This window comes from Paralichthys olivaceus, chromosome 8 (assembly GCF_024713975.1).
Source record: "Paralichthys olivaceus isolate ysfri-2021 chromosome 8, ASM2471397v2, whole genome shotgun sequence".
Taxonomy (NCBI): Eukaryota; Metazoa; Chordata; class Actinopteri; order Pleuronectiformes; family Paralichthyidae; genus Paralichthys; species Paralichthys olivaceus.
In genome coordinates this window covers 11,758,859-11,777,427 of record NC_091100.1, presented here as the reverse complement: position 1 = coordinate 11,777,427, position 18,569 = coordinate 11,758,859, and the positions used below count along the sequence as shown (strand labels likewise).

General features: G+C 43.6%; 1 protein-coding gene across 10 annotated transcripts in view; it reads right to left on the bottom strand.

Moving 5' to 3' along the window:
- The window catches only part of slit2 (slit homolog 2 (Drosophila)), a 172,735-nt gene extending 159,249 nt beyond the window's left edge, over nt 1–13,486 (bottom strand). For 3 of the 10 annotated variants that reach the window (XM_069530114.1, XM_069530115.1, XM_069530117.1), the window contains exons 1-4: nt 12,397–13,482; nt 11,409–11,480; nt 9,391–9,462; nt 1,588–1,659 (exon numbers count right to left, since the gene is read on the bottom strand). In XM_069530114.1, coding sequence (XP_069386215.1) covers nt 1,588–1,659; nt 9,391–9,462; nt 11,409–11,480; nt 12,397–12,614 — 434 coding nt within the window. In that variant the 5' untranslated portion in view covers nt 12,615–13,482. Of the gene's footprint in view, nt 1–1,587; nt 1,660–9,390; nt 9,463–11,408; nt 11,481–12,396 lie in introns of all 10 variants that reach the window. The other 7 variants (XM_069530118.1, XM_069530119.1, XM_069530123.1 and 4 more) reach the window with 6 other exon arrangements.
- Between the last annotated feature and the right edge of the window lie 5,083 nt (nt 13,487–18,569).

Below are 18,569 nucleotides of genomic sequence, written 5' to 3'. Positions count from 1 at the left end.
TCATAATAGCAGGTTAAGCAAGTGTTCATTTATAGCACCACTGTCGCAAAAAAAAAAGAAGAAACTTGGTCCGATTTGCACATACCTTCTGACCTCAATATAAAACTTAACAAGATTCCACTTCAGACGTTCTCAAGGGTTTCTTGTTGTGTTTTCTAAAAATACAAATACTCCGTAGGGGAGAGGGGGTGTAGAAGTTGAAATAGGATTTAATATTGACCAAGCCGCCTTAAATAATATTGGCTTAGCCTCCCTCCGTGGTTGTCATTTCATTCTGAATGACTTCCATACGTCTCAAAAATCTGCTCATAGATTTGTGGCTGCAACAGAACCCACTTGGCGATTTTCCTCTTCATTGTCATTCAGTAATTTCCTGTTGATTTTTAACGGTTTTGTTCCTTATTTCACTGAAGTATTATTTTTAACAGATCCTCTCTTAAACATAATGATCTAAAGAGCTGAAGCACATGCACTTACACACATATACTGTACATATAATCCATAGGAACGCATATAAATGCTAATACACAAACACACACACACACACACACACACACACACACACACACAAGGCCACTTGTCTGCGACAGCTGAGCAGAGTGCAGTTGTATTTTTACCTCGGCCCACACGGTGAGCAAAATGCCAACTCTTGGCCTTGAGAAACTCTCTCTCTCTCTCTTTCTCTCTCTCTCACACACACACACACACACACTCTCTTGGAGAAACACTTACGCACATGCAGACGCACACCCTCAGACACGACAGGTCAAGCCCAGCCAACCGCCGTAGCAGCCGCAGAACATAAACAACTTTCACACACTCTGTGAATCATCTGAGCATTTCAATATTGTCTTAGATAAATATATTCAGCCACACGTATAAATATATGGAACCATAATTATTCCCCGAGACCACAAATGACCATGACGGGAAGTTAGTTCCCACAGTTTCAGCAGCGTCGCAGCCCAGCCCTGCAGTGCTGGAAATCCACAGCTCGGTTTACAGCAGACCATGCAGACGACAGGGTGGAAGGTGCTTGACAACAATAAACAGCTGCTCATAGGTTTGAATGAGAACTGGGACATTTAGGTTCAGTCACAAAAAGAATGTTCTGCATGTGAAAGAACCAGAATGTAAATTCAGGGGAGAAAACCTGTTTCTATACGTTTCATTGCTTGGTCTGTTGTGTTCATGGCTTTCTCCTCTCCATCCTCTCAGACTCTCACATAAACACACACTCACACACACATGCGGACACACTCCCAGTGGGCAGCAGCTGTTCGAGTGCTAATCTCCATTAGCTACTGAACTGGCTTCCACTGAGAGGGCCATGTAAAATCTGTTCTCTCACTCCTTCACCTGAGTGAAGCACCACGGCTGCATCACTGACACAAACATACATGTGTAACATATTTCAGCTTGTAGTTTAAGTCATAGTCAAAATGCTTTGCACAAAAACAGTGCATATACCAACAATTCATCTGAGCGGCTTCAAGCCTTCAGCGCAGTGCGTTTGTTAAGCCGATCACATCAGAAATATGTGTATACATATGTGTGTAATCACAGAAAAGGGAAAAGAGGACTTACAGTCTGTAGAGCTTCGTCGTTCCCAGGAAAAGCAGCTCGGGAAAGATGGCCAGATTATTCCGATTCAGGCGCCTGAAAAAACACGGCATAAATTAGAGAACAAACTCTACCTAGCTTCTTCCAGAGAGTATGGGTAGAGCGGTTAGATATATGTGTAATTATCTTTTTAAAGTCAGATTTGTATTTCTTGATATGGATATCAAATTATATTATGTTGTTTTCATTGTAATGCAACTCGGTTTATTTTGAGGAACCTTGAAAACAAGGAGATTGATGGAGAAACTTTTCAGACAACACACACACATGTTCATGGAAAGATTCTCAAAAACAGACTCCGGGTCACCCCTGATTTAAGGGGTACAACACGGCTGCCAGACAAACAGTGAGTTAGAGAAGGACGGAGGGAAGGCGGGGAGAAAGGAGAGAAGAGAAGGGGTCGGATGAAGGGTGGGGGGGACCTTTTTTTTTACCACAAAGGCGGAGGAGAGGAGACGATGTGGGAAAAACAAACAGGCAGTCTGGCCGGGCTACCGAATGTGTGAAAAGGACCCCACTGAGTAAACAAGGCCCTCACAGCAGAAGAACTCACAACAACCCGTCATCTCACACGCACACGCACACACACACACACACACACACACACACACAGACAAACACACACAGACAAACACAGGAGTTGAGAGAACTCGGGTGAGTTTAATAATCTGGGTGCGATCATTTAACCCTGGTTGAGTGGAGTGAAGAGGTTTGTGTGTCGTGTGTGTTGGTGTGTTTGTGGTGGTGCCTTGATGTGAGTCGGAGGAGAGAGTGACACAATGAGGGACGGGCTGCTGAAACAGTTAAACCCTGACACACACACACACACACACACACACACACACACACACACAGTCATGTCAGCATGAGGGCATTACATTGACTTACATTGATTATCTGGGGACTTATTCAGACCTTAACCTACTTGCTTAACCCTAACCTAAATCTAATCTAAAGTTAACCTAACCTTAAAACATGTCTTCATGTTAAAATCAAATGAAATGTCATCGGACCTGCATTTGTTCCTTCTAAGGAAGAAATGTCTCCATAACCTGTCGTGTAAACAGATTTAGGTCTCCACAAGTATATGGACCACACATACACTCACACACAGTCTTGACTTTGGAGGACATTATATTTACATTTATTCCCTGGAGACTTAGTCTAGTGTAACTACCCTGAGTTGTAGGTATTTAAAAAAATGTCTCACACTTTAACATCCCACAATTTTTAATCTCTCAATTGACAATATCTGGCTTTATAAAGAATCATTTAAAGTATTTTAAAACGCATTTTGTTGAGTGGCCTGTGCCCGTGACCCTGTAGCACTCATCCAGAGTGCTGCATTTTTAACCTGATCTGAACTAAACAAAATTTTACCCTAACTCTACCCTACCCTCAAAATATGTCCTCACATTAACCTTTAATTCTGTATATTATGAGGACAATTTGCATAATGTGACCGTGTAAACACATTCAGGTCCCCACAAGATGAGTAATACTTGAACCCTATACACACACGCACCCACATACACACACACATTGACAGTCACAACAGAATTGCTGTGTTGGCTGCGACAGGAGATGAATGACGATAGGGAGAACGAAGGGAAACCGTTGGAGGAGTGACTTTAAAGTGATAAAACAACTGCCCTGATACTTTCTGAATGATTTACACATAAATCCCAGCAAAACAACACATTCTGCTCAAACAACATAACTCCGAAATCCTCTCTTTAAATATCTCAATGACTTTCCCCTCTTCACCCTCATCTTCCGTCTCTTTTTGCATCACTGAAGCCATAGTGGACTCTCCTTAAATAACGTCAAACCCTCTTTGTCCATCTCCCACCCACAAGTGCACAACTATATGAATGTGCTCGAGCCCCAGCACACACATTTACACTCCACAGTTACATCAGAGACCACTTAAATATTTAACGTCCCGCAGAACTGAAGTTTCTGAATTATTCACCGCTCTTCCGTTAGCGCCAGCTCAGGCGGCTAAGAGCCCCACGTGGTCCCGCAGAGAGAGGCCCACTCCCACTGCAGGTCCTGCCCAGCCATGAGTACCCGTTAGTGGGCTAGACCTCTGCTGGGAGGGTGCATGGACTGGTGCTAGAGGTGGGGAGGAGGAAAGGAGGACAGAGGGGGGGTATGATCTCATCCTCTTAAAATAGATGCGATGCTGTCAGACTAGGAGACTGAGATAATGAAGTAAATATCCAAACCAGTCCACTTCCTCTGCTTTTAAAAGCAATTTATGAATTTGATAAGTTGAGCAGCAGTGTGATTATCACATTAACCATCACATCGTGCTGCTTTTAGGTCTCTAATCATACTTAACACAGGAGAGACGGTTTATCAGGCATAGGAATTACAATCAAATTAGGCTCCTGCACATTGCTTTCATTTGACTATGTTCATTATCACAAAGTTCATTAAGCATTGTTATTTTGATTCATTCTTCATGTGCAAATATCATCAATATTAACTAACTGCAAATAATACAGTTCATAACAAGTCCCTGACTCAACCTGTTGGCCACAACGAGAGCTTTAGGAATTCATTTTATCTATTAATCTATTATCTATTACTCAAGCAATTTATAGTCTAATTCTGGTGTTTTATATTTATGTTAGATTATTTTACTATTCTTATTCTATTTCTTATTAAAATATATTTCCCCTTTCACTCTTCATACTCTTTTGTGCTGCTGTGAGTAATTTGAATTTCTCTAAAGAGGATCAATAAAGGTAAATCTTATCTTATCTTGCTGTGATGCATTGCATCGGATTATTGATATGAAACTCTAAAAAAAAAAAATTAAAAATAAAATAAATCCCCAAAGGTGACTTCCCAAGTGTTTTTTTGTCCGATAGTCCCAAATTGTATGATATGGAATTTACAGAAATTTGATCATTTTTGGTTTTTTGTGTGCATTCTCATTTAGTTTGATGCAATACACAATCCAGTCAAAGGTTTCACACCGCTCCAGTTATGAAAAGGTGTTGCACCAAGAGATGCAGCAGTTTGCATGAATTGGATCTCAAGGACACATCATTTTGCTTTTTTTTTTTTTACAGGAAATTATCTTCAACACATCAACATCCATAAGGCAACAAAGTGTAAAACACAGCTGAGATGACTGTTGGAGGGAAACTCTGATTCTGATTTGAGTAGTGGCAGTGATCTGGAGTTCAGTATTCAAGATTTCTTTGTAGATTTACTGAGGACAACTATAATATATATCAAAGTACATATAAAAGTCATTGGCTGCTTCTCACTCAAATAATCTGCAGTCGTCTGTTGTGGTTTGTCTCTGAACTTGATGGAATGCATCTTTTAAAACCTTGTTAATGTGTGTATTTGTAAGTATGTGTGCATATGCAGATACTGTAAACAGCACTGGAGTACTCCCACAGTCTCATTAGTCAGAGTCTCATGGCTGAAAGCAAAGGAAAACTGAAGAGCCAGTGGTCTGAGGTGTGAGTGTCAGTCCAACAAGCGAATGTCACACTGCAGCGTGGTGATAATCCCTGCAGTCATAAACAGATGCTACAGGGCAGCAAACCACACAGTACACACACAGTACACACACAAACACATTCTAACAAACACCTACAGTGTGCCAAATCTTCGTACACACACACACACACACACACACACACACGTGCATAACCGCACAAATATAAAATATACACACACACACACACACACACACGTGCATAACCGCACAAATATAAAATATACACACACACACACACACGTGCATAACCGCACAAATATAAAATACACACACATGCAACCCTCACAGCCAGGAGCCTCATAGATGTGTGGAGGCTCTGGCTGGAAAGGAAACAACAAACCACCTCAAAAACCAATTACTCCACAGATGACACTGCTGCCATAATACACATTTTTGCACTAACAATCTGTCACACACACACACACAGACAGACACACAATAGTAACATTGTTACCATAGTTATGAATCAAACCATGTGGAAGCTTTCATGACCCAGGGTTTTCCCATTGACCAAGAAAACCACTTCGCACTGACCAGTGTGTGTGTGTGTGTGTGTGTGTGTGTGTGTGTGTGTGTGTACCTCATCCTGTTTACACACTCTAATCTGATCTGTTATTCAAACACTAATGACAGATACAATCTCTGCCCCAAAACAATGCAGAAATCCAGTTTTCTCGTCCCAACCTGTGCAAATTCCTCTGCTATGATCTAAACTTCAGGAGCTACTGGAAAACTTTTCCTCCAAACTTTGAGCTGACTGTTGTGTAGCACCTAGACAACTAATGTTGGCTGCTGCAGAGCGCAGCACTGACAGGGGCAAGGACCTGGGAAAATCTATCACAAATTACTTCTGTAGACAGAACCACTGCAGTGAAAATGGCTTTTTGTGTGTCTTCGCAGATAATTTCAAGCTCGGCTGCTCAATAAAAATAACATTAAAAAAGAAAGAAAATTATCAAAACTTTGCCCTGAAATGATCAGAGAGGACAATGTTATCACTCAACAGGCTTTAGAGCTAATCATCAAGTACTAATCCAGGGCTTTCTTTTGTAATCCATATCCTGCTATCTGGGATCTCTGTTACAATTATCTTTTGCTATTCATATTGTCCATGGATTATAACATGATCACTTGGTTTGAGACTTAATTATCTACTTTGTTATCACTGCTGATAGACGCATCTTTCTACCTGTAAGCAGTTTTACAACTATTCATCGCTATTAAAATGATCTTTGACATAGTGAACACTCAATTACAGGCTAATTATCTGAGGCTTTATCTCGCCGCTTAAATTATCGTCTCAATGCCTGTAATTACTGTTTTGTTTCTCTTGGCATCTCTGCAGCTCTTATCTCCTTCAATCTCACAGACTTTGAATTGGATGGAGGCTATAAACCAGTCAAATGTGAGGCAAGGATAAGGGGATCAGGAGCTCCTCTCTTTCCTGTTCTGCTGCCACAGGGAGAAGGGTGAAGAATGTATGACATTCCTGTAAGAACGGGACATGGAGAGAGAGAACGAGATGGGTGGGTATGGAAGAAAAACATGAGGAGAGGCTGGAGGTATGAATGAAAGAAAGGCAGAAGGCGTGAGTGGGTGTGAGGGGGGCAAAATCCAGATAAAACCAGTCCTGGCAGAGCAGCCATGCGTAAGTGAATGCGCATGCATGACTTTATCCATACCCATGCATGTGTTTATGCATGTGCACGTGTGTGTTGTGACGTGCCTATCTCCTCCACACCTCCTTCGACCATCTACCCCCTCCTCCATACCCCCCAGCTACTGCCCCACACCTGACCCTGCCCTGCCCATCGCTGCAGGGCCTGTCGCAAAAAAAAAGGGGGGATAAGAAGGGAAACCGTTTTCCACCCCTGCGGGGGGCAGTCACTGCGGATCCGTCAGCCCTGCTTAGGGTCCTCTCCTCTGGGCAGCAGTGCCCAGCAGGACCCTTCCAGCCCCCTAGAGGATGGAGGCCTTTGAAATGAGCCCCCAGACTCCAGACTCCGGAGATGTGCCTTTGTTCGGCGGCTGCAGGGGGGCATTGATGACTGACTTCATCTTTGTGTTTGTGAACATGCCACGCCACAGACACTGAATTATCGTTGGAATAGCCTTGAAAGGACAACAGAAAACAGCCATGTTGTGTCAGAAAGTTAGCCGCCATCAAAGGTGTTTGTCGCCATCAGAGACAAGAAGGAGCAAAAGAGACGACCAAACAAGCTTGTGTCTAAGACTACTTTTCAATACAAGTGCAAGTATGAGAAGCCTGTTTTACATGGGAGAGGTTTTTACTGCCATCTCTTTGTTCAGAGGGTCATCAGTACCAAAGTACTGTTGAAGCCATAAGCAGTGAAATATTGCCCTCTTTGTCCACAGCTCTGGGTAGGAATTCCCAGAACTGCTTGGCTGGACAAAACTCAGTGTTGGTTTCATGAGAAACACCAGCAGATTCCCTGTAGAGGTCCACAGTGCGTCCCTCTCCGTCAACAAAGAGCAGTTATAGTGCAGCAGACAGCAGCAGCAGGCACAACACCACCAAGACAAGAGCATCAGGGGAATAATGATATTTCATTCTTTTTTACCCCAAGACTGAGGATTTTCCCAAAACAACTATTAAAAAGATTATCCACCTTTATTTGATTTACTGATGTATGTACATGTGTGTATGCTGTGTAGATGGATTGTTTGTGTCGATGTATGTGTGTAAGCAGTGAGGATTTGAATGTGTCTTTAATTAAAAGCTTGTCTGTAAACCTCAGCAGACTCAGTCCCAGTCTGCTGCATACTAGTGTGTCATTGGCCGACAGTTAGGCCACATACACACATGCATATATGGACTGCTTACGCATCAAGCAAAGTTGACAGTTGACACAAAGGACATACGAGCAGTCAGGGGTCCACATCCCCCTTCTGTCTCGCAACGACCCTCTCAGACGACCAAGACTTAATTATGCCATAACTGCCTCAGGGTTGGATGCTGAATACCAGTGATTCCAGGCCAGCGCCGTAACAACCTCTGGCCACTCCTCAGAGCCTTGTAGCTTTATGACTCAGTCACTCAGTTTCTCTTGGACCGAAACGTCGACAGCCTCACATCCTGACAGTCATTTTTTAAACGATGGTGACAAACTAAAAGGGAAAGTCTGAACATACGAGTGTAGAAACACATTAAATCCTTCCATAGAAGGCCTGGTGGGTGAAAATGATTTAGTACCTGTAGGAAAAGTGTTTCGGATCAGTTTTTTGTGTGATGTCGGGAGGTTGTTAAAGCAATAATTTCCTCAGTTCAATATAATGAATCCTAAACGATACTTTAGTCAAGTCCACTGATGAATGATTCAAAGATTCAGCCAATAAGGACAGCTTGCATCACAATTTGTCCTGAATGATCTAAACTGCTTTAGCTCCAGGACTAAATACGTCCTGAATGCGTCGTGTAGTCAGATCGCTCAAACCACAGATGGAGGTGGTCTGGCACACATGTGGCCACATTGTCTTTCGTACACGAAATACCGACAACTCAGCTGATGTCCTCTGACCTTTGCAGTATGACCGTGTTTTTACACTTCTCAGTGTCCATACATTGATTTGTTCCGCCACTGGGTTAAAAAAACAGAAATCTGATCTCTCAGGGAGGACATAACACCAGGTCTGAACGAGGCCATATCTACACTTGCCAATACAACATCAAAAGCTTCCACACTAGGTGGGTGACCTTGTTGAATCTTGTTGTAGTTTTGCTGCATTTCAAAACACGAGAGCAGAAATTGAAGACAAGTTTCTGCCAGCACCTTTCACCACATATGATATAACGATTAACCTGATCCTCAAAGAACAATGTGATACATTCAAAACTGATATTGTGATGTCTGGCATAGATTTCAACCAAGATTTCATAAACCTGGATTGTGTGACATGCATTGACAAACAATCCGTGATTGCTGTTATTGCAGTGTGTCAGGGCCTTTGAGCAGTGCTGTGCACCATCATCAAAACGGCAAATGAGGGAATATCGCTGAGAAGAGCTGTGTTTATCCCTCCTGCAAAGCTACCAACACCTTATTATGACACTTTTTGTTAGTTCTTGTCTTTCATGTGTTACCCCTCTGTGTATTTTTAAGTGTTTGTGTTTGCATGAAGCACCTCAGTAAATGGAAACTTTCATTTTTTTCAAGGATAAAAGGATCTTGCCTGAAGGGATGAAATGGCAACTGCTACAACAGGTCATTTTTACTCACAGTCTCTCCAGCTCCTTCAGGTCCTGAAAGGCTCCTCTCTCGATGGTGGAGATTTTGTTCTCCATTAGCTGCCTGAAAGAGAAACACCAGGAGAGAGTGAGAGGATGAGCATTGGACAGGGAAAAAAGAGTGATAGAGAGAGACATGCAGAGCATGAAAACCTGACAGAGTGATTTGTGCATGGAGACCGTGAGAGGCCAAAGAAAGGGGGAGAAGGACGGATGGATGTGGCTGCAGATAAGAGAGAAAAGAGGAAGAGCAGGTGAAGAAAAGTGAGATAGGACACATGAGAGAGATTGACATGGGAGGGGAGAGGGAGGGGGAGAGATTGAGAAGATAGGTGAAGGAGGGCGTGAAAGAAAAAAGAAGAAAAACAGATTGGTGGAGATAGAAAGTGAAAGAATGTTGAAACAGCAAGAGAGAGGGAGAGCTTGAGAATGAGAAGCAGGTCGATAGAGCAGCAGAATTGACTTTAAAGCCGGCCCATCAGTTGGACAGCGACTCATCTATCATCCAATTTACTCTTTCTAACCACATAGCTGTGACTACTCATTCACTTACACCAGCACAACTCCACCAGGAGCAGGCTGCTGACCAAGCCAAGTAGACACACACACACACCCACGTATGTACAGTTATCTTAGTCTTACTCGTTGGCATAATGCATTCCCCAGCCCCTTACCCTAACCCTAACCATCCAAACTAAATGCCTAACCCTAACCCTTATCCTTAACCTAACCTAATTCTAACCCTAACTCTAAAACCAAGTCTTGACCCCCAAACAGTCCATTAAAGGGGGGTCACAAAGTGAAGACCAGCCAAAATGTCCTCACTTTGACAAAAATGTCCTCACTCCGTTGGTTAAAGGCTAAAACTGGTCCTCACAAAGATAGCTGTACAAACACACATGATAAACAGGAGGGTGTATGCATACAAACAGATCTATTGAGACCAGGGCTGCAGATTACAGTTACACTTCCAATCTGCTGACTTTTCTTCTTGATCGATCATTTTTAGTCAATAAAATATCAATAAGGGCCTAATGACCAATAGTTGAAAACCTAATGCATCTCACCAAATGTTGTATATGTCATCACGTTTGAGTTGCAGAAACCAGGAATCTGCTTTGGGGCATTTAATCAAATCAACTAATTCACTAAGATAATTGTTGCAGCGCTAATTGAAAATGGTGAAGTGTGTGTGCGAGTGTTCTCTCTCGGTTGGACGTGAGCACACAGGAAACAGCATGAGGACTACACACACACACACACACACACACACAAACACACACACACACACACACACACACACACACACACACACACACAACCAATTAAGAGCATAATCTCTGGAGGAATTCCAGCAATGTGTATTCTCTGCCATTCACTTTAAGCGGCTGAATATGCACACACAAACACACACAAACACAAACACAAACACACACACACACATTAAAACAGTAGAATATCCCTGTCACAGTGTTGGTGCAGGGAATCTCTTCACCCAGATTCATCCCAGGTAAAAATCCTGTTCTTACTTGAGCCTCTCCTTCCTTCTGCTCTCCAGCTGCACCCCCCCTCTGTGGTCAGACCTAATGACCGCTATCTCTTTCCCTCTTCACCCTCCATCACTTCACCAGCACCACCGCGCGTAAATCACTCCAGCACATGGGCCCCGGGGCCCTGTGGTTAAAATAAACCCCTCCTGACACTTCCACTGGCAGATTAACACGACGGCATTAACAGGTGCCGCTGCTGCTCTGGTTTGGACACATGCATGTAGTGAATGAAACCACCAGCGCTTCCCACGACGAGCCGGTGCAGAGCTGCTGCAGCATGCGGCAGCTCCGGGGGCTGGATGGATGGACGATGCGCCTGATGCGCAACAGGACCAGGAAACAGTTAAAATCCGTATATTTTTTGTTAGGAAGTTGATGGAAATTCAAGGTGTTGTTGTCATGTGCACATGAGGGGGAAAAACAAAGAAGAAAATAAAATGAGATTTTCTAAAACACTTACAGCACTCGCAGATGTCTCAGTCCTGCAAAATCCGTCTTTGTGATCTTAGTGAGGTTGTTTGCATTCAGATCCCTACAGACAAAGCAGAGATGGAGGGATTGTCAGTACATGAGATTGATATGTTAATAAACCCAGGACAAAGCAGGTGAGCAGCTCAGCTCAGGAGATTTTATTCTTGAAACTCGGTGCGTCCAATAACGCAGAAATGGTCATTTGTGCGTCAGAGGAGCTGAAGCTACTGCGCTATAGGCGACATGGACACATTTTAATTTCATCCAAGGGTCTTCGCCTGATAAAATGCAGCCCCCCTCTCACTTTTTTTTTACTCAGAGCCACTTGTCCAAATCCGTTTTTGATTAACTCGCTGGTCTCCAGACAAACCGATGTGGTCTACGGAGGCTGTGCTTAATGCAACAGTGCGAAACCACCGACACGACCGCAGCAGTGCCCCCATAACTTCAGCTGAGCGATCAACGTCCTCTCAAGTCAAGTCTTTCTGTTTTTTTATTAAACTAAATTTCACATCAGCGGCTTTTAAAGCAAAACATGCGCGTAAAGTGAAGTTTTGGATACGTTAGTTCTAATGTAAAAGTCATGTTAACTCCATGGGAAATAAACCCTCCTCTCATGGTGTCAACATGCAGTTTAAAAGGACGAAATGTGTAAGTGAAGCTACAGTTTTACTTACAATTTGAGGATTAATAACCTGTAATCACAGTAATCCTATTTACTTGATCAGAAACCAGATCGTGTGATGAAATCCCCCCAAACTCTTAAATCCCTCCCGGAAAACAGCTTTATTATATAGGCTATAATTAAAAATACCATGAGGCCACTAAGATCAGCGCAGTAGTTTTCCAGCATTATTCACATACAAAGTAATCGATCTAATAGGTTTTCCCTTTAGGTATTCCCGATTTGTTGGGACACCTGGGCTGCGTAAAAATCCAAACTGCGCTGTTAAAGCTCGAACCCCTCTGTTACTCACAGTCTCTCCGTGTTCCGGGGTATGTTCCTGGGCACGCTGCGGAGCCCTTGGCCGTGACAGTCCACTGTGGTGCCGGTGCAGGAGCACTGGGTCGGGCAGGGCTGTCCGGCTGCTCCGCTGGACAGCACCAGGACCAGGACAGTCGTCACCAGCAGCGGCAGAAGTGGAGCAGTCGCCGGGGAGCGGCCAGGGCCAACGGGGCTCAGAGCTCCCACCATCACTGCGGCAAGTGGGGGGCCAATATGAGACCCACAAAAACAGCGAGGGAATACAAGGGCGTTCTAAAAATCCCTCAGAGAGCTCACCAAACTCTGGCTCTATGAACTCTGTCGTCGTCCTCGCTTCCCTCCGTGTTTCACACGTATGTTTGTGAGCTGTCTCGTGCTGAATTTACATTTGGGTCTCCTTGGAGGGGCTTCTGCGTCTGAAGGCTGTGAGCCGGGACTTTGGTCCCCCCCTGGGCAGGGAGAGGGGAGGTCGACGAGGCGGTGGAGCAGCTCTCTCGCTGCGTTACAGCGGAGCAAACTTCCACATGTCCCCGGCATGCGGTGCGCAAATCTCCCCGGTGTGCGCTATACACTCGTGTGTATGCAGTCTAAATATGTGCGCGTGCTGGTGGAACACCTCAAACCTTGACCTGATCCAGAGAAACACACACACACTCTCTGTCACACACACACTCCGGTCCACACACACTCTCCAGGTGAGGCTGTCTTGGTTATTAATTCACAACACGCGTCCGGCGAGGAAGCACTCGGTTGTTTCCCAAAAGCTCAGCAGAGGTCACCGTGGTGCAGGAGGCATTGATCCCGATCATGTATCAATTGATTCCGATCATGTATCAATTGATTTCGATCATGTATCAATGGCCGGTCAGTGGCGAGGGTGCAGGCAACGTGAGAGAGGGAAAAAGCCCCGTGGAAGACCAGCGCGCAACACTATAATCCAACTCTGCGTGGTGCGTCAAAGCGCTGCTCCCGAGTGTGTGTGTGTGACTGGAAGAGAGAGAGAGAGAGAGAGAGAGAGAGAGACGGGAGCGGGCACGTCTGCTACTGCGTCTGTCCAGACAACTCTCTCTCTCTCTCTCTTTCTCTCTCTCTCCGAACACACACACACACACACACACACACACACACACACACACACACTCACTGCGTTTCCCCTCCAGGCAGCAGCAGGTTTCCAGCTGGCCGTCAGTCAAACAGCAACAGTTTGATGTGTGAAGAAGAGGACTCTGCTCTCCTCTGCAGTGTCCCGGTCACCTGATGCTTTATTCCTCTGGCCTCAGGAAGGCGACAGAGCTTCCTAAGTAAAAACTAAAGGGGGAAAACCCGTGTGACTCTAGAGTTCCCTCATGTGAACAAAGAACGAGATGCTGTTGTTGCTCTGATGCAGGCAAGTCTCACAGGTGTTTGAGCACACCATGATGGACACACACCTGATGACCACAGAGCCCTATGCTACTCTCAGCCCACTGATTAACTGCAGTGGATATGAAAGATATCATTTAGCATCATATATATCATCTGCTTTTGGTTTCAATAAACAAAATGTAGGTGATTTAAGAATTATGACCTGCAAGAAATGAAAGCATAAAGTTAAAATAGAAGACAGGCTGCTGCAGACAGCGTTAACCTCTTTTCGCTTGTTTTTATGAGGATCAATAAATGTTAAATGCAACAAAACAAAGTTCAATGTATTGATGACCTGGCACAAACTTAACATGAATTACATTTGTAAATGTAGATGTTTGCTTCTGAATTCCTGCCCCTGTATAGCTGCTCTCAGACATGTACTCAGCTTCCTGAAATGTTCCCATCAAGTTGTATGTGAGGATGAACATGTCCTAGTCACTTGCTCTGGACATAAAAGATAATACAAATGCCAGGATGAAAAAGAGGTGCCACACATGTAGAAGATGCTAATTAACTATGAGAACCTTTGGGGATAAAGGCAGATGCTGGTGTTAATGCACTGTCAACAAAAACATGAGATTTCCGCAGCGGATCAAATGTGTCACTTCCTGCAACCCAAGTTATACCCAAGTTCCTGACATCTTCCTGTTGTGAAAGCATCAAATCTCAACAACCTCCTGCTGTGTTCTTCATATGTTTAAGGAAAAAGTTCAGAAAATGAGCAGACTCAATTTTCCAGACAGTTTATTTTAGCCATTAATAATCGTCTATGCTAGTGGCCATAGCCACACAAATGTGCACCATGCGCATGCCCTTGCGTATGTGAACATGCCCCATGGAGGCTATCATAGAGGACATCAATAATACATGTAATACATGCATGACAAATGCATGTACTCTTAATGAATATATTTGAAATATTTATAATAACATATATGTAATATACAGTCAATGGGTTCCTAAATCTTATATCTCAGAGCTTTTGAACCTTTGAATCTCCTTCAGGTCTCATAAAGTTCCTCTTGATGTTGTGGAACAGCCTGCCTCCAAATATTATATGTGCCATCAGCGGTGCAGCTTTTAGCCTCGTCATGAAAGGCTGTTATTTATTCATTTCATATTGTGTCCCAGTGTGTTGTCTCGGTCTGTGTTTCTTGTTTGTCAGCCTTAAAAATTGTGTTGTTATGAAATATATTTTCTGAATAAAGTAACTTCTCTCGATTGGGCCGACCTCTCCACTAAAGGTCGTGGAATCTCACAGTTTGATTAAATAAACATACAGGACTATTCCAGTGATTCCACATTAGGGGTCAGTGACACGCGTATTTCAAGAAGATCATGAATCTGTGGTGCAGCCTCTCTCTCTCCCTCTCTCTCTCTCTAGATCCCTCTCTGGCTCAGAAGACCGACGACAAACAGCTGTGTGTGATTGTAATGCTGATGTGTGCTCTGTGCGTGTGTGTGTGTCTCTTATATTGCTGCCCCTCTTCCCCACAGCCCCAATCCTGCCGCACACACTCACACACACACACTCACATACACACACACACACAGTCTTCTCAGGGAGTGAGGAAATACGTCCCGCAGCAAATTTCAAATCATCCTCACTTCTTTTTTTTGTGAGGGGTAAAGATAAAGTGCAGGCAGAATCATAATTTGCTCCCCTTTGTCTCAACAAAGAGGAGGATGAGGCAGACGTGCAGACATGTGGAGGAGACAGACGGGGAGGAGGAGGAGGAGAGGGCAGAGGCCGGACAGTGATGGTGGTGTTGTCATAGCACAAGTGAGGGAGGAGGAAAGAAAAAGAAGAAAGGAAGCAGAGGGGAGGAGATGGAGGCTGACCCCTGCAGTACACTGTGGCTTCAGGGCACACGGCCTGTTTAGACACAGCCTCACCTAACCTGCCCTTGCCTCTCACACACACACGCACACACACACACACACACACACACACACACACACACACACACACACACACACACACACAAACAGGACAGTAGACTCAGTGACTGGTATGAGAGGCAGAGAAAGTTGTTAGTCACCATTAAATGTTGTCATTTATATTATTTTCCCCTTTTTTCCAGGGCATCAGAATGTTTCACTGCAAATAAAAGACAAATTTAAAAAAAAAAACAATTTGCAACAAAGGATTTTATCAGAAAACTCAGTTCCCTTGATTTGGACAAAGACGATGCAAAAATTAAACAGAACAAACGCAAACCCTTTAATGGTGAATTATAAGGAAGGATCCCACAGACAGTGTGTTAAAACTTTCCACAGATATTTTTTAAACAGAGTCGGCCAATACAAAACATTAGTTGGTGTGGCTGTGACATAGAGTGGGTCGTCCAATAACAAGTTGGCTTAATGGTTTGATCCCCAGCTCCTGCCACTGACAGCTGTGTCGACAGTGTATAAATGATTTGAGTGGACCATGGGACATTTAGTCAAATTACAATATGCAGGAATGTTACGGCAATCAAAATCTAAAAAGACAAATAAATGTACTTTTCTTTCAAGCCTCAGAGAATCTCTTGGTTACAGAAGCCTTGAATTATCAATATTAATAAATAATATATTAAACAGACAAGAGGAGAATAAAAACACACCTGCCATACAATGTTGGGGGTCTTTTCATGTAATAGTGATATCACATATGACCTCATATGTTCGTCTATTAAATCTATAGTTAATCTGTTTGGACAGTGCAGAATGTGCTAAAGCAGCAAGTGACTGTGACTGAAATATATTCATGTATTCAAAGTTGGACAATCATAACCAGGAAGCTGACACTGTGTTTTTAGAAGTTGTTACAAATCATTTCTGTTCTCATGATGTGAAAAAGTTTTTGACCCTTTGACCCTACATCTGAATACAGGTGAAGCTTGACAAACTTGATTTAGGTTTCTGTGATGGAGAACATCGTCAACACTGCTCAATGTTCAGTTTTTACTCTAATTTAGATACAAACATGAGGTTTTGATTAAAACATATTACACATTGGCTTTTAAGGCAAATCATAATATTTTTCTGACTGCGGTATCCTCCAGTGGGAGCTCTGGTTCATCATCACAATGAAGATCACTTCTGGAGCTCAGAGAGAATAACACCAGTCATGTGAAGCAGTGAGCAGGTGAGCTGCAGTAAATCCAGTCCCTTTTCATGTTAGACCACAGTCTTTGTTAATTGTACAAATAATGGAAGAATGGCCCAACCCACGTCTGATTAAATAAATAAAACCACATACAAATGAAGACTTCCACCTATTGACAACGTCATGCAAAAGAAAGAATAACAGCTGCGTAACTCAAATGTGCCTGAGCAAAAGAACTGGACAAAAGAATACTGTGTTTATGAAATCCCGTTTGAAACTTCATTCATACGTCTATATTCTTAAAATTCCATCTTAAGGTGCAACTTCAATATCTAACGATGCTGTGTTTGTCAGGTTTGGAGGCTTCAGGAGCTGCTAATGAGAAGTGACTCTGTCTGACGGCTGCGATGTTGGTGCTGCTCAATCTGCCTGTTGATTTAGGAGCTGTTTGTGTTATATTTGGTTTATGGCCATGCAGTAAAGTTGAAGGTGTGTGTGTGTCTGTGTGTCTGTGTGTGTGCGCGCGCGTGCAGAGGTCAGTTCAGCCACCTGGCCTCTGGACAGCTGCTACTGAGACACATGCTGCTCAGAGTCGTCCTACTGTACGCACACACACACACACACACACACACACACGCACACACACACACACACACACACACACACACACTTATATGAATTTATGCACATACACAAGTTCACACAGTGCAGCAGGCAGACACACACACACAGACAGAATTTCAAACAGTTTTTTATACGTATGTATTAATTAACCACATGAATCAAATCACATTGTTTGTTTGTGTGTGTGTGTGTGTGTTTTGCCTGATAATCACATCATTAAAAACCAATGATGTTTGTGTTTGGACTGGCACTGTCAACACAGGGGCTGGTTACACAGCTGCACTGACACACACACACACTGACACACACACACACACTCAGTCACAGGGGATGAACACACAGCGCCACACCAAAAAAAACACATAAACAGAAACATTAAAAAAACAAAACCTCCTCCTCCTGTCTCGGATTCCATTCACTCTGGCTGCCAGTTTCGTGCTGATGTGATCCGAACACATAAAGTGTATTGAAACCGGATTGAGGCCCTGAGGTGTGCGAGTGACTGGTTACCTTTGTTGTGATGGGACTGAGAGACTGTTGTCTGTCTCACACACCCAGCCTGTGTGGCCCCAGGAGATGCTGAGGAAGAGAATAGGATCTCATGGAGCACTGGTATGTTGGAATCCCTCCATTCCTCTGCCGCTGGAGAAAGGTGTGTCTGGTGTCACATGTCAGGTGTATGTGTGTGATGTTGTGTGTGTTGAGGGGAAATAATTCATCAAAACATTTTATCTGGAAGACGAGATGCAGATGGGGTCCACAGGATCTTAACAAATAACTGGGTGTTTGTTGTGGTTCAAAAAGCAATTCAGGACAAGACAAGTTGCTCTTATGGGGGAAAGAACAACGGAGCATACTATATACTTTGTGTAAACTATGTATGAACTGGATTGTTAGTTTTGGAAAGCTACAACACTTTTTGTAACTTTGCTGGATGCAGAGTCAGAGGGAGGGACAAGGTTCAACCTTCCAACAAGCACTTAAGTTGAAGCATTACGCCCTGAGGCACCTTACTATACACTTCCTCCCCTCCTACATTT